Source organism: Pezoporus occidentalis, unplaced genomic scaffold (assembly GCF_034315485.1).
Source record: "Pezoporus occidentalis ecotype Australia unplaced genomic scaffold, CSIRO_AGI_Poc_V1 ctg6, whole genome shotgun sequence".
Taxonomy (NCBI): Eukaryota; Metazoa; Chordata; class Aves; order Psittaciformes; family Psittacidae; genus Pezoporus; species Pezoporus occidentalis.
The window spans coordinates 1,825,568-1,847,888 of NW_026915943.1; the positions used below are offsets into that span (position 1 = coordinate 1,825,568).

General features: G+C 51.3%; 1 protein-coding gene across 2 annotated transcripts in view; it reads left to right on the forward strand.

Moving 5' to 3' along the window:
• Positions 1–22,321, forward strand: part of CAPN5 (calpain 5) — a 55,023-nt gene that overhangs the window by 8,491 nt on the left and 24,211 nt on the right. Inside the window, exons 1-2 of one of the 2 annotated variants that reach the window (XM_062639156.1) lie at positions 3,980–4,001; positions 8,190–8,366. In XM_062639156.1, the coding sequence (XP_062495140.1) occupies positions 8,205–8,366 (162 nt within the window). In that variant the 5' untranslated portion in view covers positions 3,980–4,001; positions 8,190–8,204. Of the gene's footprint in view, positions 1–3,979; positions 4,002–8,189; positions 8,367–22,321 lie in introns of those variants that run through there. The other variant, XM_062639157.1, reaches the window with a different exon arrangement.

The following is a 22,321-nucleotide window of genomic DNA, read 5'->3' on the forward strand; positions in this document are numbered from 1 at the left end:
TCCTGCGCAGGCAGCATCCTGGTTTTCCCTTCTTTTTTAGGCAGTGGTGGTCAAAATGGATGCTGAGAAGGCCCCAGCAGTCTGGTAACATCACGGGGTGGGTTCAGTGTGGTGCAGAGGTGGAGTGACTGGCCTATTGGGAAGACAGGCTGAGAACATTGGGGCTGTTCAGCCTGGAGAAGAGAAGATGTGTGGGGATCTCAGAGCCGCTTCCAGTGCCTGAAGGGGGGCTATAAGGATGCTGGGGAGGGACTCTTCATTAGGGACTGGAGTGATAGGACAAGGGGTGATGGGTTCAAACTGAAACAGGGGAGATTTAGGTTGGAGATAAGGGGGAACTTCTTTACTGTGAGGGTGCTGAGGCACTGGAATGGGTTGCCCAGAGAAGCTGTGGCTGCCCCATCCCTGGCAGTGTTCAAGGTCAGGTTGGACACAGGGGCTTGGAGCAAGCTGCTCTATGGAAGGGGTCCCTGCCCGTGGCAGGGATTGGAGCTGGGTGAGCTTTAAGGCCCCTTCCAACACAAACCATTCTATGATTCTATAAGCAACCACCATGTGGCCAACTACAGACGGAGGTGGCTCTATTCTGTGTGCACGATTTGCTCTCCCTAGGCTGTATTTCTGCAATGCCTGCAAACCTGCTCTATGTGATCAATGCCTTGTTTGAACCTAAACCTTGCTTGGTGAGACCAGCCCCACATCCCTGGGCTGCTCCATCCCAGTTCAAGCTGCCATATATATAAACCTGGGGGAGCCCTGGACGAGGTTCCAGCCATCAGGAATGGTTTCCTCTTGGTTTTGGAAGCTTGCCCCCTGGGTGAGCTCAGGAGTGTTCACTGCTGCTGGTGCTCTGTGCTGCCCCTTGCAATTATTAACCAGGGTCATGGCTGGGGTGCTGGGATGGGGAGGGTTAGTGATGTGGTGGCTGTCCCCAGGGGCTGGGCATTGGCCAAGCCCATTAATTCACCTTCCCATGCTGGCCCTGCAGTCTCTGCTGAGCTACAAGGGGCTTTAACCCTGCTGGGGCCTGATGAGCAAGCCTGATGTAATGCGTGTCTGCCGTGGTAAGGATGGTTCAGGGGTTGGAAAGCATCTGAGGGTATGTTGGTGGTACCCAAAACTGAGCGTCTCTGTTCTTCCCAAGCCATCAGTGGGTTGGGATGAGCTGGACCGTGGTGAATGATGAACATCTCCATCTCCTCTCTGTTCCCTTGGCCAATGCTGGTTGCCCGGTGGCATGTTCCATCCTTCCTCTTCCCAGTGCTTTTGGGCCTGTCCTTCTGCCACCTCCTTTTGGTCTCCTTCCACCCCTGTTCCTGCTAGTCCTGCATCTCTGCACCCCCTGCATTGGCTGGTCCAGGGGGAGGGATGCTGCCACCAGCAGTGCTTTGAGCAGGTTACTCCTCATTGTGCCAAGATGCATTCAGTTGCATGTCCTGGTCCCATCTGACCTTAAGGTCTGTGCTGAGCAGTCTGGCTGGTGCTGCACTGTGTGTGCAGTGCTCTTGCCAGGCAGAGCTTGCTGCCAGCGCAGGGTTATTATGGGTTGTGGCGCAGGGCTGCCCTTCCTTCCTGCAGCTCCACCATGGGCTCTGTTTGCACATGGTGACTCATATCTGCAAGGAATGAGGAACTCCCCAGGCCAAAGGCCTCCCTGGGGGAGTTATCCAAGTGAAAGGGGTGAGTTATCCAAGCGAAAGGGAGCTCCTGGCTATCACTCCCCTGTGGCTCCTGCAGGAGGGAGGTATCCAAGGATGCCTAAACCCTCCATTAACCCCAACATATCCAAACACTGCCCCTCACGCAAACCCTGTGGCCATCTCTGTCTCTCCCCGTGCTGTCTTGTAGCTGTTAAGCAACGAAAGAGCAATGCTCTGGAGGGTAAAAAGCAGAGGAAATAAAGCAAACATGATAAAAATCACTGAGCACTGATGAAAACAAGATCCAAACGTGACGTCTTCTCTGGGGTTGATGTTGTGCAGATGCTGTCGGCCAGGCTTTGCGGATAGGGAATCACTTGCACTGGGAGGAGTGACCCTGGCCCCTTCCTTGGCACTGCTGCAAATGCACCTTTTTAATGACAGAGTGCTTGATGTCTTGAGGTTCTAGCAGTAACAGCCTGCTCTCAGACAGCACCTTCCTCTGTAGGTCTCAGAGTGCTTTGTGGAAGGGACCAGGATCCCTGCAGATCAATAGTGATGCTGTTTCCCACTCTAAAGGAGGACACATCCACAGGGAGCATTTGCTGTACTTAAGTGCTTGCAAAAAGCCCTATGAATGCAGTGGGTTTGCTCACTCAGAGCAAACAGCCCCTAACCCATCAGGGGTTGTTTTGGAGACTAAATCCACTACACTGAGGATTTGATGGCCTATCCCCATGTGCACACATGCAAAATTAACCCTTCAGCTAAAGATCATGGAATCATAGAATGGTGTGGGTTGGAAAGGACCTTAAGATCATCCAGTTCCAACCCCCTGCCATGGGCAGGGATGCTTCATGCTAGACCGTGTCAGCCAAGGCTGTGTTCAGGTGTCTGGATTTGGGTCCTACCTGTGCTGCAGCAAATCCCTGGCAAAAATCAGAGCTTGATATAAATATAATTGAGTGAAGATGGTTGTTTCACCTTTAGCCTAGCAGAGTTTGTAGCTTAGATGAGAACAGAGATGCCACCAGATGAAGGGAAGAGATAAAGGCAGGAAAGGGGCACTCAGCCTTCCGTTCGTCAGCGGGTGTGTTTCAGCGTGTAACCACTGTTAATGCTCTTTGATCTGCATTTTGGTCAAAGCAGCTACTCTGGAAGGGTCTCCAGCTCTGCTCAGATGCATCTGGAGATGAACTACCTGTAACTTCCCATAAGAGCTGGCTCCCCTGTTAACCAGTCAGTTTCGAGAAGAAACGATGCCTCGTTTCCTATGTTCCATCAGTGTGGCTTCAACTTCCAGTCCTGTGCATGGGGCTAACGGAGGATGCTGCGTGGTGCTGCTGGCTCTGGGCCATGCCACTTTTGAGTCCAAAGCACAGCTATGGTTGATGCACAGCTTGGAGTGGGAAAGGGCTTTGGGAATGCAGCTCAGACCTGCTGTGGACCATGGTCCTGATGGCTTTTCAATGGGATTATCACCCTATAGCCTGTGACTTGAGGCTTTTTTGTCCCTGGAGATGTTGGTTAAGAGGTGTTTTGTCTGTCCTATAGGATCGATAAGAAAGGAGCCCTTTGCTCCTGGCTAGGGTGCAGCCTTGCGATAAGTCAAGCACGGTGATCCCGTGCCAGCTCCCTTGGTACAGGATCCTCCTGGCTGGAAGTGAAGGAGAGGAAGCGGTTTGTGCGGAGCAAGGAAGAGCCTTTCAGCAAGTATTTGGTCCTGGCCAACACAAGCACTTCCAATCCTTCTCCCCATTGCAGTGCTTGGAATTATGCTCATTACCAGCTGGCAGGAGCTGGATGATGCTGGAGTGAAACGGGGGAGTCCACAACACCCTGAGTCATAACTCTGGCTCAGTGCTCCAAATAAATGCTTTCCTATTTAACTGCTCTGTGGCTGGATTAAGGTTGGGCTCAAACCTCTGTTCCCCATCATTCGGCTCTAAGAGGTGGGAGTGCAGATTCCCCTCCCTGCTCAATGCACGTGGAGGGCTGTTCATTCCAACCAGGCATGAAAACACCCGCTTCTTGTCCTCCTGAAGCATCCTGGCTGGCTGCAAGAAGGCGAAGAGTCATTAGCCCTTGAGCATTTTAATGTGGCAGACCTGATGTTCAGCCCAGTAAGCATGAAATGCTGCAAATTAGAGAGAGTAATGAATTCTAACGCTGCCCTCGGAGCGCTCCCCACGGCCCCTTCCTTTTAATTATTTCCCAATTAAGTTTTGCCTTTAAATGATCCTGAACATTATCCCCTCTCCTTCTGCTTGCCATTCCCTGTCCAGCTCAAATCCACCTCCATCACATGAGAGCAGCCCCGCAGCAACGACGGATGGCTCTCGAGGGGATAGTCACTGTATAGTGGGATAGCACAGCGAGGAGCTGGTCCTCTTGCCCCAGGCAGATTAGGCTGGAGCTGCTTGGGAAGAACCATGGTCCTGTTCTCATAGGGATGGACGTTTTGGGTGTCTCTTGGCTGTCAGTGTTGCAAGGGACATAGGAAAACACAGCTCCAAGCTGTTGTTGCAGAGCTGGCTGGGGAGGAGCAGTCATTTTATGAATGAGCAGCCAAGTGCCAGCCCTTGGCCACGGGACAGGTTGGGAGCAGGGTGCAGCATCTCCTGCATCAAAGCCATAACTCCTGCCTTAACACAACCGTGGCCTTTAGAAAGGCACCTGCCCCATCCCTGGCAGTGTTCAAGGCCAGGTTGGACACAGGGGCTTCGAGCAAGCTGCTCTAGTGGAAGGGGTCCCTGCCCATGGCAGGGGGTTGGAACTTGATGAGCCTTAAGGTCCCATCCAACCCAAACCTTTCCATGATTCTCTTCCTCCTCTCCAGGCTTTTCCCCTGAATCTCACTGGTTCTTCCTGCACAGCCTCCCACGGAAATGTCCTTTCGCATCTGTCAGACCAGCTCATGCACAAGTCCAAGCCATTCACCTCCCATCTCAGTGAACAGCAGCATCCTTTCTCTCGGGCCGTGGTATTCATGCAGAAGGCAGCTGCCAACCACCCCTTCCCAGCACTGCCTGTGTCTCTATAGCAGTGGGTGCTGTCACTGTGAAAGTCCTGCCTGGTTGTCACTCAGAAGGAGCTCATTCACTGCTAAGATGTCCCCAAGACTTCCCTGGGGACGGGTCCCTTGTCCTTCACCCCCTTTCTCTGCTGAAGGTCCAGAGGCTAGCTCCTCCTTTGCCCTCCTAGCAGGGTGGATGTGTGTTTTGATGACTGGCTGCATTCCCTGACTGCTCAAAGAGGCTGTCTGCTCTTCTACAAGGAGTAAATCTGGTGTTTTATTAAGGTTTTTGTATCAGGCCATTTATATTTAAGGCTTTTCCAAGGGCAGGCGATGCACTCGGGCCTCTCTGCAGCATCTGGGAACTGATCCTGATGCCAAGGAGAAAATCCTGTGAGCATCACTTTGTACCACAGCACCTCGATATTCTGAGCTGTCTTCAAAGGCTCCTGTGTGTATTCATGCTTGTGTATCTGGTCCTATGCAGGAAAGGTCCTAGCCTTAGTTTCCTAATAGAGTTGGTTATACAGTACACTGAAGGCAGAGATGCTCTCCCTGGCTTTATCCTGCAAGCTAAGATGTTATAAACTATAAAATCTCAAATCAACCATCCTGGAGGATCACTAAATGCTCTTCCTCCACACTGGGGATATGGGATTAGGGAGACATTGGAGTCAGTGGGTTGTTGGCCATCCAGTGCCAATGGTCTCCTTGTGGGAGATGCATCTACCTGTTGTCCCCAGTCCATACTACAGGGTCCACACAGTTCAGATCGTGTTTAATTAAAGGCCTAATTGCCCCTTTGCACAGTCATTACCAGTCATTGCATCCCAGGGTGTGAGGCTGGGACACACTACGTGATTTGGGAAGTGAGGGAATCGCCATCCCTGGAAGTCTTCAAGAACCATGTAGATGAGGCCCTCAGTGCCATGGGTTAGTGGTGCCCTTGGCAGTGCTGTAATGGTTGGACTGGATGCTCTTAAAGGTCTTTTCCAACCTGGTTGATTCTATGATTTGGATAAAGGTGGCTGCGTGGCACAGAGCATCCCACAAGCTGCTTTAGCTACTGATACCTGTGGAACAGCCAACAAGGGGGTTATTTTGGGTTCACTTAAGCTCTGAGTGATGAGTGCTTGTGCTGTTAATCAGGCTGATAAACTGCATCAATTAAAACCTGTGCTTTGCTCTTCTGCTTTGCAAAGTGAAGTGTTTTCATCCCTCCCAGAGGAGAGGAGGCTGGATGGTGCTCTTGGAGCATCGCTCTGATAAGCGCAGGCATTGGTTGAGCTCTCAAACAACTTCTTCCCTTCAGCTAATCCCAGTGATTCATTAACAGGGATCTGACTGCTCCCAAACTGATGCCCAACTGTAAATGATCATATAATCCCAGGGATTTGGGATCTTTACAGATTAGCTGCTTCCAATTAGCCTTTAGTGCAGCTTCCGTGTCCCACCATATGTGATGGGACAATAAGCATATGGTTTCTCTATGTCTCTTTGGGAGCAATGAGAGGTCAGCTTGCTGGATGCATCTGGGGCATCCTTTGTTATACCGTGAATGGTGTTGGAGACCACAGCTCTGGGATTATGGGGCACAGACCTCCAGTTCTTTAGGAAACCAGACTCGTTTCCTGACTAGAGTCACTGATGGTCAGCATTTTGGAAAGGACATCCCATTTGGGGGAGAGGGAAGGGTTGTACATGGCTGTTATAAATACAGAGAAAGTAGGGAAAGAGCTTTGGAAAAACGTCTGTGATTTAGTGGAATCATAGAATCACAGAATGCTGTGGGTTGGAAAGGACCTTAAGATCATCCAGTTCCAGCCCCCCTGCTATGGGCAGGGACACCTCACACTAAACCATGGCACCCAAGGCTCTCTCCAACCTGGCCTTGAACACTGCCAGGGGTGGAGCATTCACAGCTTCCTTGGGCAACCCATTCCAGTGCCTCAGCACCCTCACTGCAGAGCATCCCTTTTCCTTGTGCCTGCTGTGGGGCAAGGTGGTTTGACCTGCAGGGTGAAGAGGTGGGGACGCGAGCAAAGGGGCTGGTACCCAGTGGCCTAAAGGCAGCGGCGATGGAGCGGTGATGGAGAGGCACTGCTCTCTCTTCGGGAGGCATTTGGGCAGAGGTTTCCTGCTGTTTTCTGGACTGCTAAATTTACATCTCTGCCCAGGCACTGTCAGGACACAATAATTAATCCAGAAACACGCGGCAGGCTGCCAGGAGGCCTTTTTTTAATTAAACCCAGATCTGCTAAAGTCTGCTGAGAGGCTGTGTCCGATGAGATCATGGAATGTGTGTCCATGAGTGGAAGAGGGGAGACTGAGCTGAGCTCTTAGGCAGAAGCTCTTCCCTGTGAGGGTGCTGAGGCGCTGGCACAGGGTGCCCAGGGAAGCTGTGGCTGCCCCATCCCTGGCAGTGTTCAAGGCCAGGTTGGACACAGGGGCTTGGAGCAAGATGCTCTAGTGGAAGGGGTCCCTGCCTGTGGCAGGGGTTGGAACTGGAGGAGCTTTAAGATCCCTTCAACCCAAACCATTCTGTGATTCAAGGCTGCATGGAGGGGATGCTCTGGATAGGGCTTAGCCCCATGAAACGTGTCTTGCAGGGGATGTCTTCTCCTCCTTTGCCTCTGGGAGCTCTGTTTTTCCCAAAGGAGTTACAAATTCACTAAGAAGCAGGTCTTCTCCTGTTCTGCCTGTTTTGGTCGGGTTGGGGGATAAATGGGAATCCTGTGTCCAAGGACCAGCAAAGGTATGCTTGGGCTTAGAGGAGTCATTGGTCCCTCCTCATTTATATGTAGGATTTTCCCTACCTGTTTAAATTGGTGATGAAGCACTGGTGAGGCTGCACCTCGAATCCCATGTTCAGTTCTGGGCCCCTCACTACAAGAGAGACACTGAGGTGCTGGAGCGGGGCCAGGCAAGGGCAGCGGAGCTGGTGCAGGGCCTGGAGCCCAAGTGTGATGGGGAAGGGCTGAGGGACCTGGGGGGTTCAGTGTGGAACAGAGAAGGCTCAAGGGGGATCTGATTGCTCCCTACAGGTGCCTGAGAGGAGAATGGAGCCAGGAGGGGCTGGGCTCTGCTCCCAAGGAACAAGGGATGGGACAAGAGGAAACGGCCTCAAGCTGCCCCAGGGCAGGTTTAGATGGAGCTGAGGAACAATTCCTGCCCCAGAGGGTGCTCAGGCATTGGAACAGGCTGCCCAGGGCAGGGCTGCAGTCACCGGCCCTGCAAGGGTTCACACCCCGTGGAGACGAGGCCTCAGTGCCATGGGGCAGTGGTGGCCTTGGCAGTGCTGGGGAATGGTTGGACTGGATGAGCTTAAAGGGCTTTCCTGACCTCATTGATTCTATGATTCTGTGATACCTCCAGGAGGGAGCCAGGCGTGCTTCATGGGACTCCAGAAGTGGGGTTTAGCAATGTAGGTGAGCTGTGATGTCTTGGTCCTGCCGCTCAGGTCCTGCAGGGGAGGACTGAGTGTCCCTGGGCAGACCCTGCCCCATCTCATTCCCACTTTTCCCATCCTCCAGGGCCGGTGGGGAAGGATGTTCTCCTCGGTGAAGCCCTACGAGAACCAGCGCTACGCCTCCCTGAAGAAGGAATGTCAGCGGAGGAAGCAGCTCTTCGAGGACCCGCTTTTCCCTGCCAATGATGATTCACTGTTCTACAAGTCAAGGATCCAGGGCATCCAGTGGAAGCGACCCAAAGTAAGTACACCCATCCCAACGGAGCCTCCCGCCCTCCAGCATCCCCAAATGCACAGTGCGTCCTTCGCCAAGGGCTCCAAGCCTCAGCCAACATTTCCTCTCCCCACCAGGGTTTATTTGCTGGGGCTTGGTGCTGTGAGCCTGTGGGATGCCAGTGAGACCTGAGGCACGCGGGTACAGTCTGCTTTACCCCCAGTGAGGGCCAAGAGAAAAGGAGGCTTCTCTGTGACTCAGTTTCCCCATGCATAAAACAGAGATGGTTTGCAGCCGGGTTGGTGTTGGGTACTCTTATCAAGCCTGGTGGGTCCAGCAGAGCAAAGTGTTATCTATGAATACTCTTGATGGTCCATTTGAAAAGGAAAAGCAGATAAGCTTTGGGTAGGTGGATATAAAGAAAGTCAGATATAAGGTTAGATATAAAGAAGCTCTTCCCTGTGAGGGTGCTGAGGCGCTGGCACAGGGTGCCCAGAGAAGCTGTGGCTGCCCCATCCCTGGCAGTGTTCAAGGCCAGGTTGGACACAGGGGCTTGGAGCAAGCTGCTGTAGTGGAAGGGGTCCCTGCCCATGGCAGGGGTTGGAGCTGGATGAGCTTTAAGGTCCCTTCCAGCCCAAATCGCTTTGTGATTCTCAGTGAGGTGGTTTGTGAGTCTTTGGGAGCTGAGTGTTCTTAACCCATCCTTCCCCTCCGCATTGTCCCCCGTGCTGCTCTGTCTGTCATGGAGGCAGGTTCTGGGAGGCTGGAGGTAACATTGCCTGTCCCCAGTGCTGCCTGTGCCCCTTCTGCTGTCGCAGTGCCTGCCCAAAGGATGCACAATCAGATCTGGAGGGCAGTGTGGGGAATTTGCATGTCCTGCCATGGCCATCTGCTTGAGATTGATCCTAGAGACATGGAATCAACCAGGCTGGAAAATACCTTCAAGATCATCAAATCCAACCATTCCCCAGCACTGCCAGGGCTATGTGGCCACTTCTCTGACTCCCATGAAGTACCACGGCCCCAGAGGGCAATGATAACTGTGGTTGCAGAGAGGCAGTGTCACATCAGTGGGGTTTCCTTCTTGCCTGCAAGGAGAAGCAGATCTCTCTGCCCAGCCCGTGCTGTTTTACATGCAGGGTCGCATGTGATGCTCTCGTCATCTTCATCCCCTCTGGCAGCACAGGAAAGCATCTGCCCTTTTGCAGGACAGAGCTGGGTCTGTGTGGGCGAGGGCAGTCTGGGGCCGAGGACAAAAAGCCTTTGTGTGAAGGGAGGGATGGAGCTGAACTGAGTTTCTGTGTGGCTGAGCCCTGCAGCATCCCACCAGGCTCCTGGTGGGAGGAGGTCGCGCTCCCCTCTGCTCTGCCTTGGGCTCTTCCACACCAGCTCTGTGTGGCCGCAGGCTTTGTACAAAGCTCTGTATGGGGTTTAGTTTATTACCCTCATCTTCTGGGTGAGGATGCTCCGTGCACTGCTGCCTGCTGAAGGCAGGGCCCACCGTGGTTTGGTCTCACTGTGGGAGACAACATCAGCACACTTTTACATCCCATTTATACAGCACATAGGTGATGCCTGAGGCTTTCTGAGCATCTTTGGGACTAAAGGGTAGGGATGTATTTGACACCCTCTTGCTGGGGCTTGCATTCAGACAGACACCCGTTCAGACCTATGTCTAATGACAGGGAGTTTGGTTCACTTGTAGAGGGGCAAAGTTTGCTCATCTTCTGCTGAGCATCAATGGCTCAGAGCTCTTCTCCATCTGCTTTTCTGGCTTTCAGCTCACTTGGCATTCAGGCATGTAGCATCCGCTCGTGCTTAAGAGGACGTGAGGTCAGACAGCAAAGTACCATCAGCCTGAAGCCTTTATAAGAAAGCTTTCTGACCTCCTGGTCTTCACCCGAATGGTGTCACGCTCATCTAATCCAAGCCCATCCCTGCTGAAGCATGGGGTGAATTCAAGTTTTCAAGCTCTTGCCAGCCAGCCAGCTCTGCTGTTTCATAGGCTCATAGAACAGTTTGGGTTGGAAGGCACCTTTAAAGCAATTAGCAGGGGATGGTTGAATAGAGGCTTCTTCTGGCATGGGCTGGTAGTAGGAATGGGTGCTGGAAGTGAGTCCTACATACAGACATGGTCCTGTGCACTTGGCTAGACATGGAGATGGTCTTTCTTCTGCACCAGACAACGGGAACTTTGCCAGCAGCCCTGGCACCAGAAGGAGTTTACACTGAGCAACAGCAGACTCCCTGATGCTGCTGTCTGGTCAGATCATTTGATCAAAGCTATCTAGATCCCTTGACCCCAAAATCATCATAAAAACCAGAATGTGAGCTCACATCAGCCCTGCTTACAGCTGAACGTTCCAGAAGTCTCTTTCCCTATGGGTTTTCTCCAGGTTCTTTCTTTCAGTTGTTCATTTTGGCAAAAGTGACTGAATTTCATGGGGGAAGAACTGCTTTGTGCCGACCAGCCAATGCAAAGTGATGTTTTGAGTGGCTGGACCCGATTCTGTCTGAATTCATACCAGCTCTCCAAAGGAGAAAGCCCAGCAAAAGGTCCCAGCATCTTCCAGAATGCAAACGTGGTGCATCTGGGTGTTAGGGATTTTGATTTATATCCCTATATATGGATATATATATATATAGGGATATAGATGATATATATATATCATATATTCCCATCATATATATATATGATAAATATATATATGATGGGAAACACCATCAGCTTCTCCAATTTAATGCACTATCCTGTAGGGTCCAAAGTGTCCATGAAATTCCAATCAGCTGCTCTCTTGTGTAGTAATTGGATGATGCAGTTACTAAGCCACATTTAAGTCCCTGCAGCATCTTCCTCCTATCACAACCAGCAAATCATTCCTTAGGCAATCCCGTTTTATTCTTGCTTAGAAAAGCTAAACGGAATGATGCTCCCAGCTTTTGGCACGTGCTGCTTTGGGACTTCCTGACCCAGAAATGCAGTGTGTCAGCCCCAGGGACGCTGTCTGCAAGGAGGGGATGGGGTGTACATACATCTCTTATCTCTCAGGACCATGGCCATGGTTTGCTTTGGAGAGCCATAGAATAGCAGTTTCAGCTGAAAGTGGGTGATAAAACACAAGAGCTCCCCATGCCTCAGCTTTGCTGTGAGAGTGGAAGTCAAAGCTGTCAGCTATTAGAAGCACTGTTTGCTGTTGTCCGTGATCCGTGCAGAGAAGTGGAACGTCAGAGCTAAGTTCTTTGGGCAAAGCACTTGCATGTGGGAAGTAAATGTGGTGAACTCACTGGTGTGCTGGCATTGAGCTTCGGCAGAGGCAGGATCTCATTCCCGTGTATTTACGTGGCACTAGTACAGACCTAAAGAGCCCATCCCTCGTGTGTGCACCCCTTCCTTCTCAACCAGGACCTGCCCTCATCCTTTCTGCTTTTCCATGAGGTTCCAAAAACTGGGACAGCTTTGGGAACAATAAAAGCAACTTCTGCAGTGCTCCTCCTCTTGCTTAAGGTTCTTCTGGGCAGGGGGCAAAGGGGATGCTGAAGGGCTTTGTTGAAACAGCTCACGGATAACCCTTCCTAGGCTGTTTTGCTCTAGCCTCTGGTGTTGCAGCCTTTCCTGGAATGGGCTCAGCCGTAGTCTCTCCAGCGGGGTGTCCTCCCTCCTTCCTTCCCTCCCTTCCTGCCTGCTGTCCCCTGGCCTCGAGCCCTGCTCTGGATGCCAGAGCTTTGCAGAGGCAGCAGCTGTTTGAGCCCTCTCATGGGGCTTTGGCTGCAGTGGTTGTTTGCAGGATGCCTTCGTCGTGCAGCACGGGGAAGCCAGAGGGCTGATGCTTGAGTGCATTGGAGGGAGAGAAACCATTGTATAGAGTTATAGAATCAATTGGGTTGGGAAAGCCCTTTAAGCTCATCCAGTCCAACCGTTCCCAGCACTGCCAAGGCCACCACTGCCCCATGGCACTGAGGCCTCGTCTCCACGGGGTGTGAACACTTGCAGGGCTGGTGACTGCAGCCCTGCCCTGGGCAGCCTGTTCCAATGCCTGAGCACCCTCTGGGGCAGGAATTGTTCCTCAGCTCCATCTAAACCTGCCCTGGTGCAGCTTGAGGCCGTTTCCTCTTGTCCCATCCCTTGTTCCTTGGGAGCAGAGCCCAGCCCCTCCTGGCTCCATCCTCCTCTCAGGCACTTGTAGGCAGCGATCAGGTCCCCCCTGAGCCTTCTCTTCTCCACACTGAACCCCCCAGCTCCCTCAGCCCTTCCCCATCACACTTGGGCTCCAGGCCCTGCACCAGCTCCGCTGCCCTTCTCTGGCCCCGCTCCAGCACCTCAATGTCTCTCTTGCAATGAGGGCCCTGAACTGAACACAGGAGTCGAGGTGCAGCATCACCAGACATCAGCCTGAGCTGGGAAGCGAGTCCTGAAGAGTGCTGGTTTAGTGCATCCACTTAAGTGAGGTGGCTGCTCCCTGCTGAGACAAAGCAGGTTTTGGAGCTGGTGAGGGCAGCATCAGCATCTCTTTCTGGCAGCAGCGCTTGACTATTGCATTAGAAATTAAACCCGGCTTTTTGGGCTAAGCCCAGATCCCAGTACCTTACTTGAAACTCCTTTCCCATGGTACATAGGGAGGGTACATATGATGTTCCCATCATACAAAGGAGAGGGAGTTCTCTGTATTCAAGCATAGAGAAAGTCTTAGTCTGAACCTCACAGCCCTCCCTGTTTGAGACAGGAATCGTGTCAGTGCAGCACAGGAGATGGAGCTTTAGTCTGTGCCTTAGGTGAGCTGGTTTGGGCTTTTAGGAGCTGGGCAAATGGGAAGGGGATGGATGAGATGCAGGCTGGGTGGCAGAGATGGGGGGGATCTGGTACACTTGGTTGTGGCTGTTGATGCCCTGGGGTAAAAACAGTGGTGGTCCAGTATTATTCATCTACCCTGTGGGAAAACAGCTCATCTCTTCTAGTCATCACTGTCCCAAACCCTCTTCTTGGGTACAGGCTGCTTCCAATGGTGCCATGGGATTGGTACAGGGTTAAATTAGGGTTCTTAATATCTCCATTAATATTAATAGGGCTTGTTTTCCCTCTGCAGGAAGGGACAGGGCATGTGGTTGAGGTTCAGTCCACCCAGCAATGACCTGCTGCTGAGACTGGTTTAATAGCCAAGAGAAATTTGGGCATCACTATGCACCTATGGGAAGCAAATGAAGCCTGGATGGAGGCTTACACCATGCGCAGATGCGATGTTGAACCATGTGAACTGCGTGCTCTGGTCCTTCAGCTCTTCCTAGGGAGCAAGGTTGAGCCTGGAGAAGGGTTTTACTCCCTGTCCCCCAAGGCAGATGGGGCTGTTGTGTGCTGAGTGCTTCCCTGGGCATAGCAGTGTGAAACAGGACCTTGCAGAAGAACTTATGGTGTTCCCTAAGGTGCAGAGTGGTTGGGACAAAGATGCTTGGAAGGGACCAGGTGGCAATTCAGTGATGAGCTGCACCAAAGGTGGGGATTAAACAGCATAAAGGTAGAGTCTTGCTAAATGGCAGTGTTATTTTACGTGGGTGAAGGCAATGCCATTTGGAGGGGTACGTGATAGAGGAGTTCTGGGGAAGAAAGAGAAGTCAGGTGTTTTGGGAAGGGTTGTGGGAAGCAGGAGGACTTAGGGCAGCAGGACCATGGCAGTTTCGAACTCTACTGTGGCACTGGGGATGGATGCTGTCATTCACAGCCCAGTCTTGGGGGTTTTATCCAGCCAGACAAGAGGAATCTTGGTTTAGATATGGAGAAAACACTATTTTCCAGTAGCCACTTCCCTGTCAGCCTGACATAGATCTAACCTGACCTCTGTATAGCGTTTTTGTCCATATATCTGTTGTCTCCTGAATCCCATGCTGTTGTGTTTGGAGGATGAGGAGGTGTTGCATGATGGGAGCATCTCTCAGATCCTCTTTCCCTTGCATTATTAAGCACTGAGTTCCTTTCACTTGCAGAGTGAGGGTTATACAAGCATTCCCCAGGGGGTTTTCCTGGAAGGGGAAAGGAGTCAATGAACTAATTCACTAAAAGCAAGACCAGCCTCTAAGATTCTGCATTAAAAGGTCTTTTCCTCAGTGCACAGCACAGGCTAGAAGCTGTCAAGAACACAAGGCTGAAGATAATGGGAAGACAGAGGTCAAGTCCTTGTGGTTCTTTGCTCTGAGGGCTCACTTGAAGCAGGCACATGGAGGCAATTAGGGTGGTAATGGTCATGGGGAGACAAGAACCTTATGGTGCCCCACTTGGACCTTCTGCCAGTAATAAGAACCTCTGGCCCTTGGCTCCAGGATGTCTTTGCTCAGCTTTTTGGTGTGTCTTGCTCGGTTTTGGTCCAAAGGATGCTCATGGTTACACTGGTGCTGCGGCTGCTCTGTGCTGCTGGATGGGCTGAGGGATCATCTCCTCCGAGCAGTCAGTCTGTGATCCATCACAGGAGCCGGAGTCCTTCCAGACCTTTGTGTTTCTCAGCTTAGGAATTTATGAGCCTCCCTCCTATTAATTCATCTGCCGCTTGCAGGACAGCCTGGAGCTGGTTGCCGGTATGGTCACTCCTTGCCAAGAAGGGATTTGGTCTCCACTTAATGCAAGCTCTGAACTGACCTTGATTGTATGTTACTAAGCTATTCACAGGCTTCCCCTTCCCTTCCCCTCAAGGATGGACAAGAGAAGTTTTTGTTATCATTTATCTGAAGGGGCTACAATGATGCTGGATGGGGACTCTTCATTAGAGACTGCAGTGATAGGACAAGGGGTGATGGGTTCAAACTGAAACAGGGGAAGTTTAGATTGGATATAAGGAAGAAATTCTTTACTGTGAGGGTGCTGAGGCACTGGAATGGGTTGCCCAGGGAGGTTGTGAATGCTCCATCCCTGGCAGTGTTCAAGGCCAGGTTGTACAGAGCCTTGGGTGCCATGGTTTAGTGTGAGGTGTCCCTGGCCATGGCAGGGGGTTGGAGCTGGATGATCTTCAGGTCCTTTCCAACCCAAACCATTCTGTGATTCTATGCTTATTGTAAAAGGTGTCTTTTCTTACTAAATGTGATGCTGATGCTGGCTGCATTTTGGCAGATCTCACTGGATCCTCCCATGGTGCCTGGATGAGGATAAGGGATAATAAGCTACCTGGTGTGAGTATGGCTCACATACGTCCAGCCTTTGATGAGAACTTATTCATCGGTCTGCTCTGTCCTCAGCATTAGAAGGACACAGCCTTAAATGCAAAAGCACCATTAAAATCAGTGAATTAGATTCATTGCTGCTTCTTAATGCAACTGCGTGTCAACATCTAGTAATTACTGTTCTGGGAACAGGGAATAGCATAATGATAGCAGAGGGTGTTGCTGAAAGGAGCCTTGAGCCCTTGAGCCCTCTGAGCTCCAAGGGAGGGAATGGTGCAGGTCTTCCCAGATATCTGAAGGGGGCTACAAGGATGCTGGAGAGGGACTCTTCATCAGGGACTATAGCGATAGGACAAGGGGTGATGGGTTCAGACTGAAACAGGGGAAGTTCAGGTTGGAGATAAGGAAGAAGTTCTTTACTGTGAGGGTGCTGAGGCGCTGGCACAGGGTGCCCAGAGAAGCTGTGGCTGCCCCATCCCTGGCAGTATTCAAGGCCAGGTTGGACACAGGGGCTTGGAGCAAGCTGCTCTAGTGGAAGGGGTCCCTGCCCATGGCAGGGGTTGGAGCTGGAGGATGTTAAGGTCCCTTCCATTCCAAACCAGCCTGATTCTGTGATTGCATGAAAATAAAACATGAGGTTTGGTTAAACCAAGGGCTGAGTCCAGCTGCTGCAAGAAGTGGTTAAGAAGAAGGAACAAATAGGAGGAAGTGTTGGTGGGAGGACAAAAGCCGGAGCCCTGCAGCTGGAGCAGAAAGGGAGTTGTTTCCTTGGTCTGGCAAATATGAAGGCTGAGGGAAGCACTGTCGATGTGTCAGCTGGTTTCTGTGTAACAAGAGGTCACTTCCTTGAATTAACTCCCCATTGAACTAATCCTGACCCTCTTCCTCTAAGCACCAGCCGGTTTTGTTCCTCCAGGAGAGGACAACGCACTGTGGCTCCATCTCACTTGCTCTAATGACAGGTCACTGCCTCAGGATGTGCTTTTTTTAGGGGTTGGGGTATTTTTTTGGTGTGAATTTGCTGAGTTTTGGCATACGCTCCTTGATTCTTTGGCTCATTGCTTCTGCACTCCTGTTCTCTCTAACTATATGGTAACCCCGTAATGCATGTGTGGTTGAGGCTGAGGGATACCTACACCTGTAAAGAAACAGGGACAAACCCTCTCTCCATCATCTTTCCTTCTTGCCTCATTCCTGTCTAGTCCAGGACCATCAATGGCTTGACCAGGGATGAATCAATGCAGCTCGTGTCTGCCTTTATAAACCCTCCAGGGCAAGGGCTTGTCCTTTCCTTGCTGCCAAAGCACTTGACACCACCTGAATTATTTGTGCAGAGCAATAAATTCTTCAAGTCATCCTTGTTTAAAATAAAACCCCAATGCAATTTGGGAGGGAGTGCAATGGCACTGGTTCTCCTCTGATAGATATATAGATATATATATATAATACAGAAGCTCATGACCATCTGTTCCCAACCTGCATGCTGTCTTGGTGCCGTGTATGGTTGTAGACATCCAGTGCATAGCTTCCTGCCATGCCTCAGGCACCCCTATGGACAAGGTAGTCCTGAACTGGGGCACATGGAGAAGTGAAGGAGAATCATTGAAGGGTTTGGGTTGGAAGAGGCTTTCAGAGGTCTTCTTGTCCATTCCCCTTCCAATGCAAAGCATCCTTGAGAAAGCCTTTAGGTGTTGGCAGTGTCCTAGAGCGCAGCGCTTGGTCCTTGGTAATTGAGCTCAACAGGACCAAGCCTTCATAGTGGGGTGCTAACTTGTGTGATCTGTTGACCCCTCACATGAGCATCTGGATGCTCATTTCTATGAGCCCACCAACAGGTCACTTTTAGACTATCCTTGAGCATAGAAATTGCAGCCAAAACCAGCACCCCAGGGTGATGGTCCTATGGGAGTTTAATAAATGCTCTGGCTTCCCAAGTGCCCTAAAGATCAGTGCTTCAGCCACTGTTCCTGGTCCCTGTGGGGCAGAGACAAGCTGACACCACTTCTCCAGCCCCTGGGGCTTGTAGTGTCTTGCTTAGATCCCACAAGAAGAAATCAGGTCAGCAGGGATGAGCTGAAGCAGTCACCCTTTGGGTAATAGCTGAGGCCAGGAGGAGCTGCACTGACCAACAAGGCAAGAGACTGCAGCATGGGAGGGGTGACCTGTGTGGCTCACGTAGAGCTGAAACAAAGCATCCCATATCTCTGGTGTTCCTGGATCTTTGGGAAGAAGCCACCGCTCAGTGATGCATTCCTCCCACTTCCCCTCCAAGAAGGAAAAGGGTGGACAAACCACCTTAATGGAGAGTGGTGATGGATGGTTAAAGCTTGACTGTGGTCTGAGACAAATACCACTAATAGAGTTATGGAGGAATTAATGATGGAAAGCTTAAACAGAGTGCTTAATAACTGGAGAAACTGGCTAAAAGTCTAACCATAGATGTTTAGGTTGTATACAGCCCATGTAGTGAGTTTGTGTGGAGACCTGGTGCTACCTGCTGCTGGGAATGCTGGTGCACGTTCCTGTCTTGGAGCTGCTGTGTCTGCATTGTTGTGTCTCTCAGTCAACTGGCAGCAAACTGAGCATGAGTTGAAGGCTTCGGAGTCTCATCTGGAAATGCTGTGCATTGCCTGTTGTTGGGAATGTCGAGCAGGTCAGGAGGAAATCACTGTAAGGGAAAGTGATGTTCTCAAGGAGAGATGAAGCTTTCTTGGATCTGATGGCTCTGGGATACCAACACCCTCAAAGAAACAAGGACAAACCCTCTCTCCATCACCTTTCCTTCTTGCCTCACTTAGCAGAGCCTGAACTCCTCTCCAGGACCATCAATGGCTTGACCAGGGATGGTCATGTCTGTCTTTATAAACACCTCAGGGGAAGAGCTTGTCCTTTCCTTGCTGCAGTTCCATGTCTGGAGCCCATGGCTTCCTTGGGAGATCCCTGTTTGTTGTTAAATGCAGGCTTCATCCTTTTCGGTGATCACCCCATTGGAGGTGGCTGGATGCTTATGGCCAACCCTGCTGCCAAGTTCCTCTCCACTTCCTTCTCTTAACAGCAGCAGAGCTCAGCCTTTTCCTGCTGGCCGCCTGTTGGATCACTTTATATAAGGCTCCTTTTTGCTCCTTCTCCCAGCTAACGGGAGCTGCTGAGCCCGTATTTCTAGAGGGTGGTTTCCCAGGGTTTGGATAACCAGAATAAGTGTGGGCTGGGAGTCATTTCTTTCAATGGCTTGAACTCATAATAACCTCTTCATTGTCATTGCACAGTCAAGAGATTAACTCAGACTGTGATGGGGGCAAGTCCTGGTCTTGGATTGAGGTGATGTTGTGCTATAAATGTGACACAATGGCAAACCGAAGGGCAATTCCTCATTGCTTTAGGGGGTATGGGAGGTATCCCCATGGAAAAGTAGTTAGGAGGTTCTCATCTGCGATATGCACGTGGAAAGGGTAGGTAATTTTCCTTTGCAGCTTCAGGTTCTTTGTTTTCCCATCAGTAACTTGGCTTTTAGGATAATTAAAAACCAAACCAAAACCCCACATGATGTGGATTCCTAAATCCTGTTTTAGAAGCTTGGCTTTCAGGGAGACACAGGAATTGGGATGCAGGCAGGGCAGCGTTCAGCTGGCACAAGTGCCAAACCTGTATTATGTTGCCTGGAGGCAGAAATGATGCAGCTGAGATTGTGGCCACATCATTTTGCTCTGGGATGTAACAATAGCTCTGTGATGAGAGGGGGAGGTGGGACTATTCCTTCCCAAATACAGTGGTTTCTCACAGCAGGGCTTACTTGAATAGGTTCCTCCTTTCCACCAATGCATCTCCACCACCATGTCCTCCAGGATGGGGACTGATGGCTCCAAAGCGGTACAAGCTGTGGAACAGCCTCATGGCTCATGCCTGTGGTTCATAGTCCCTCACTTGTACCAATGAGAACCCCAAGAACAAGTCTGGGGGCTGATGTAGATAGTTTCAGGCCAAAGCAGTTCCTCTGGTTGAGGTTAGACCCAACAGCTACAAGTGCTGGTGCAACTGAGGGTGCAGCGTGCCATGGTAAGAGGATGGGCTTTGGAGGGTGGGTGTATTTTGAACCCATGATGCTTCTAAACCAGGGTTGTTCCTCACCCTGCAAGTCCTTAGCACTGTCCCAAGGGAGCTTGGTCAAAGGAAATGCCTAGGAGAGTTCAAGACTGGGACAGGATGGAAGATAGAGGACTTGGGAGAAGGTGGCCAGCAGCACTGCAGTGAGTCAGAGGGGTGTATCTGTCATAGGATGTTAAACAGCCATGGGAGCTTGGTTTTAGTGTGGCTCCCTCGAGTCCATGCCTCCATGGATATGATTTAAGGGAAGGAGATCCAGGTGGTGCTCTCTCTGAGAGCTGATGGGTTTGCTCTCCTTCCCGTCTCAAGGCTCTAGTTGTGTGCACTCAAAGGGTCAGGCTCATTCAGATGATGCAGCATGAAAAGGAGCCAGGTGGCATTGTTTCCCTAAAGGAATGATGATGGTTTGGGTGGTGATCGAACCGTGCTGGGACTTGAAACCGAGAGGGACCACTTGTGCCTATGGATGGGGTAACCTGGTGCACATCATCACACTGCTCTGAGCATCCCACCCCCAGTTTGTCAGTGAGGCATGTGAAGACTTCCCTGCTTGGGCACGGAGATCTGCAGGTCTGTCAGGATCCAGGAGATGTTTTTCCTTAGCAGCTCTGCAACCAGACACATCAAAACAACTCAGTGGGAGAGGCAGAGTGGGGAGGGCTGTGTCTGAATGCGTGGAGATGCCCTGGTGGCCTCTGCATCAGTCTTGGCTGGGTAGAGACCGAAGAAGTCCTGGGCTGAGTAATGATGAGGCTTTCCAAGAGTGCATCCCTGGAGAATGCGGGCGGGAGGAACGGGAACAACGGGTCCAAGGTCTCTGCACTTGTTCCTCCTCCCCATCCTCCCTCTCCATCTGCTCCTGGCGAGGCGCAGTGCTCACAGCAAGTTGTGTCTGTTCCCATCTCATTGCTTTAACAGAGACCTCTTTGCTGCCTCTGTACCTCGGCGATGCAGAAGGTAAAACCGCAGAGGGACTTGTCAAGGCTGCTAAGCCTGCAAATTGACCTTTAGATCTTGTTTGCCACCGTCCCCCGCTCTTCCTGGTGCCAAAACAAACGGCACGGCGTGGTGCTGAGCTACACAAGCAGAGTCATGGCGTTGGTGGGGAGGGTATTTGTGTGATGCCTTCTTTTACAAGCGACTCCTGTTTGCTGTGGGTGGAGTGCCCAACGCCCTGTGCATGGTGTGGGAGCTGATAACAGATACGAATGTGTGTACATTGAGATATAATGGGTGCACTAGCAGGAAGGATGTCTGGCTGAGGCAATAGAAACCATCTCAGTTGTCCAGGGTGCAAGTGTTACCAACCAAACCTACCCTTCCATGTGTGTAATTTTTAGTAGGGGCTGTCGCAATAGGACAAAGGGGAATGGTTTTAAACTGAAAGAGGGGAGACTGAGCTGAGCTCTTAGGCAGAAGCTCTTCCCTGTGAGGGTGCTGAGGCGCTGGCACAGGGTGCCCAGAGAAGCTGTGGCTGCCCCATCCCTGGCAGTGTTCAAGGCCAGGTTGGACACAGGGGCTTGGAGCAAGCTGCTCTAGTGGAAGGTGTCCCTGCCCGTGGCAGGGGTTGGAGCTGGAGGAGCTTTAAGATCCCTTCCAACCATTCCATGATTCTATGGTTCTATAATAACCCCCCTTTAAACACAGACCCCTGCTTTTCTAACCTCACCCTATTTCTCTTCCCTATCACCCTGGTGCAAAATCACTTCCCAGCAGCCAAAGAAGACCTTTGTGTCAGCACCGTCACCGTTGCTCACCGTGTTTGGATACCGCCTGCTCTCTGGGTTGTGTGAATGACATCTAAAACCCAGCATCCTTCCAGTTGCCCGTTGCCCAGGCTGGGGGAAAGCACAGCCACACCAATAGATTGTATTGCCGATGCTGCAAGGCTGAGTGAAATCACTGCTCCTGAATCAGCTGGGCTCTGCGGTGCAATTACACTCGTCTGCTCCTTGCAAAGTCTTGTTAGCAGAAAACGGTCCTGGCATGCAGCAGATGTTGTCTCTCACATGGTTATTTTCCCCTCTTAGCTCTTTCCCTCCCTGCCGCTGGCTTGACACGATCCAGATCCCCAGTGACTCTGAAGCGCAGTTCTGCACTGAGAAGCGTTTATGATAAGCAAGTCACCGCTTATAAAGGCAATTAAAGGGTGATTTGCTCATTACTACCCCAGGTGGACTTGGACTATCAGGAGAAGATGAGGGTGATGTTTTCAGGTTTAAATGCACTTGTATGTGCTGGGGGGAGAGAGTAGCAAAGGGGAGAAACCCACAGGCTATTTGGTGGGAAGCAAAAGCACACCAAGTGCAAGATAATTGCACTGATTGAGTCTTTTTCTTCCCTTTAATGGACTTCAATAACCCAAAGCCAAACTGGCCTGTTCTGGGCTCCCATGAGCCAGACCTGGTAGCTCTGCATCAGCCTCTCATCCACAGGGACCTCACAGTCCTCTCCCAGCCCTGACTCTGATTTCCACCTCTGTCCCACATCCCCTGCAGGAGGAAGGATGTGGGAAGGAATATATGAATCACCAGGGCTTGGAATCACTAGGTTGGCCCTCCCTGTGTTATCAGGCTGTATCTTTTGATAGGGCCATCCACACAGGCTTCCTCTAAGCTGTATTTTGCTGCCTGGAGCTCAGCAGCCATTTCAGCAGCGATTTTCAGGGAGGGAAAATCATCTCTGATGGTGCTTAGGGTCCTCCAAGACAGGTTCTGCTTGAGGGTAAAGAGGCATGGATGGCT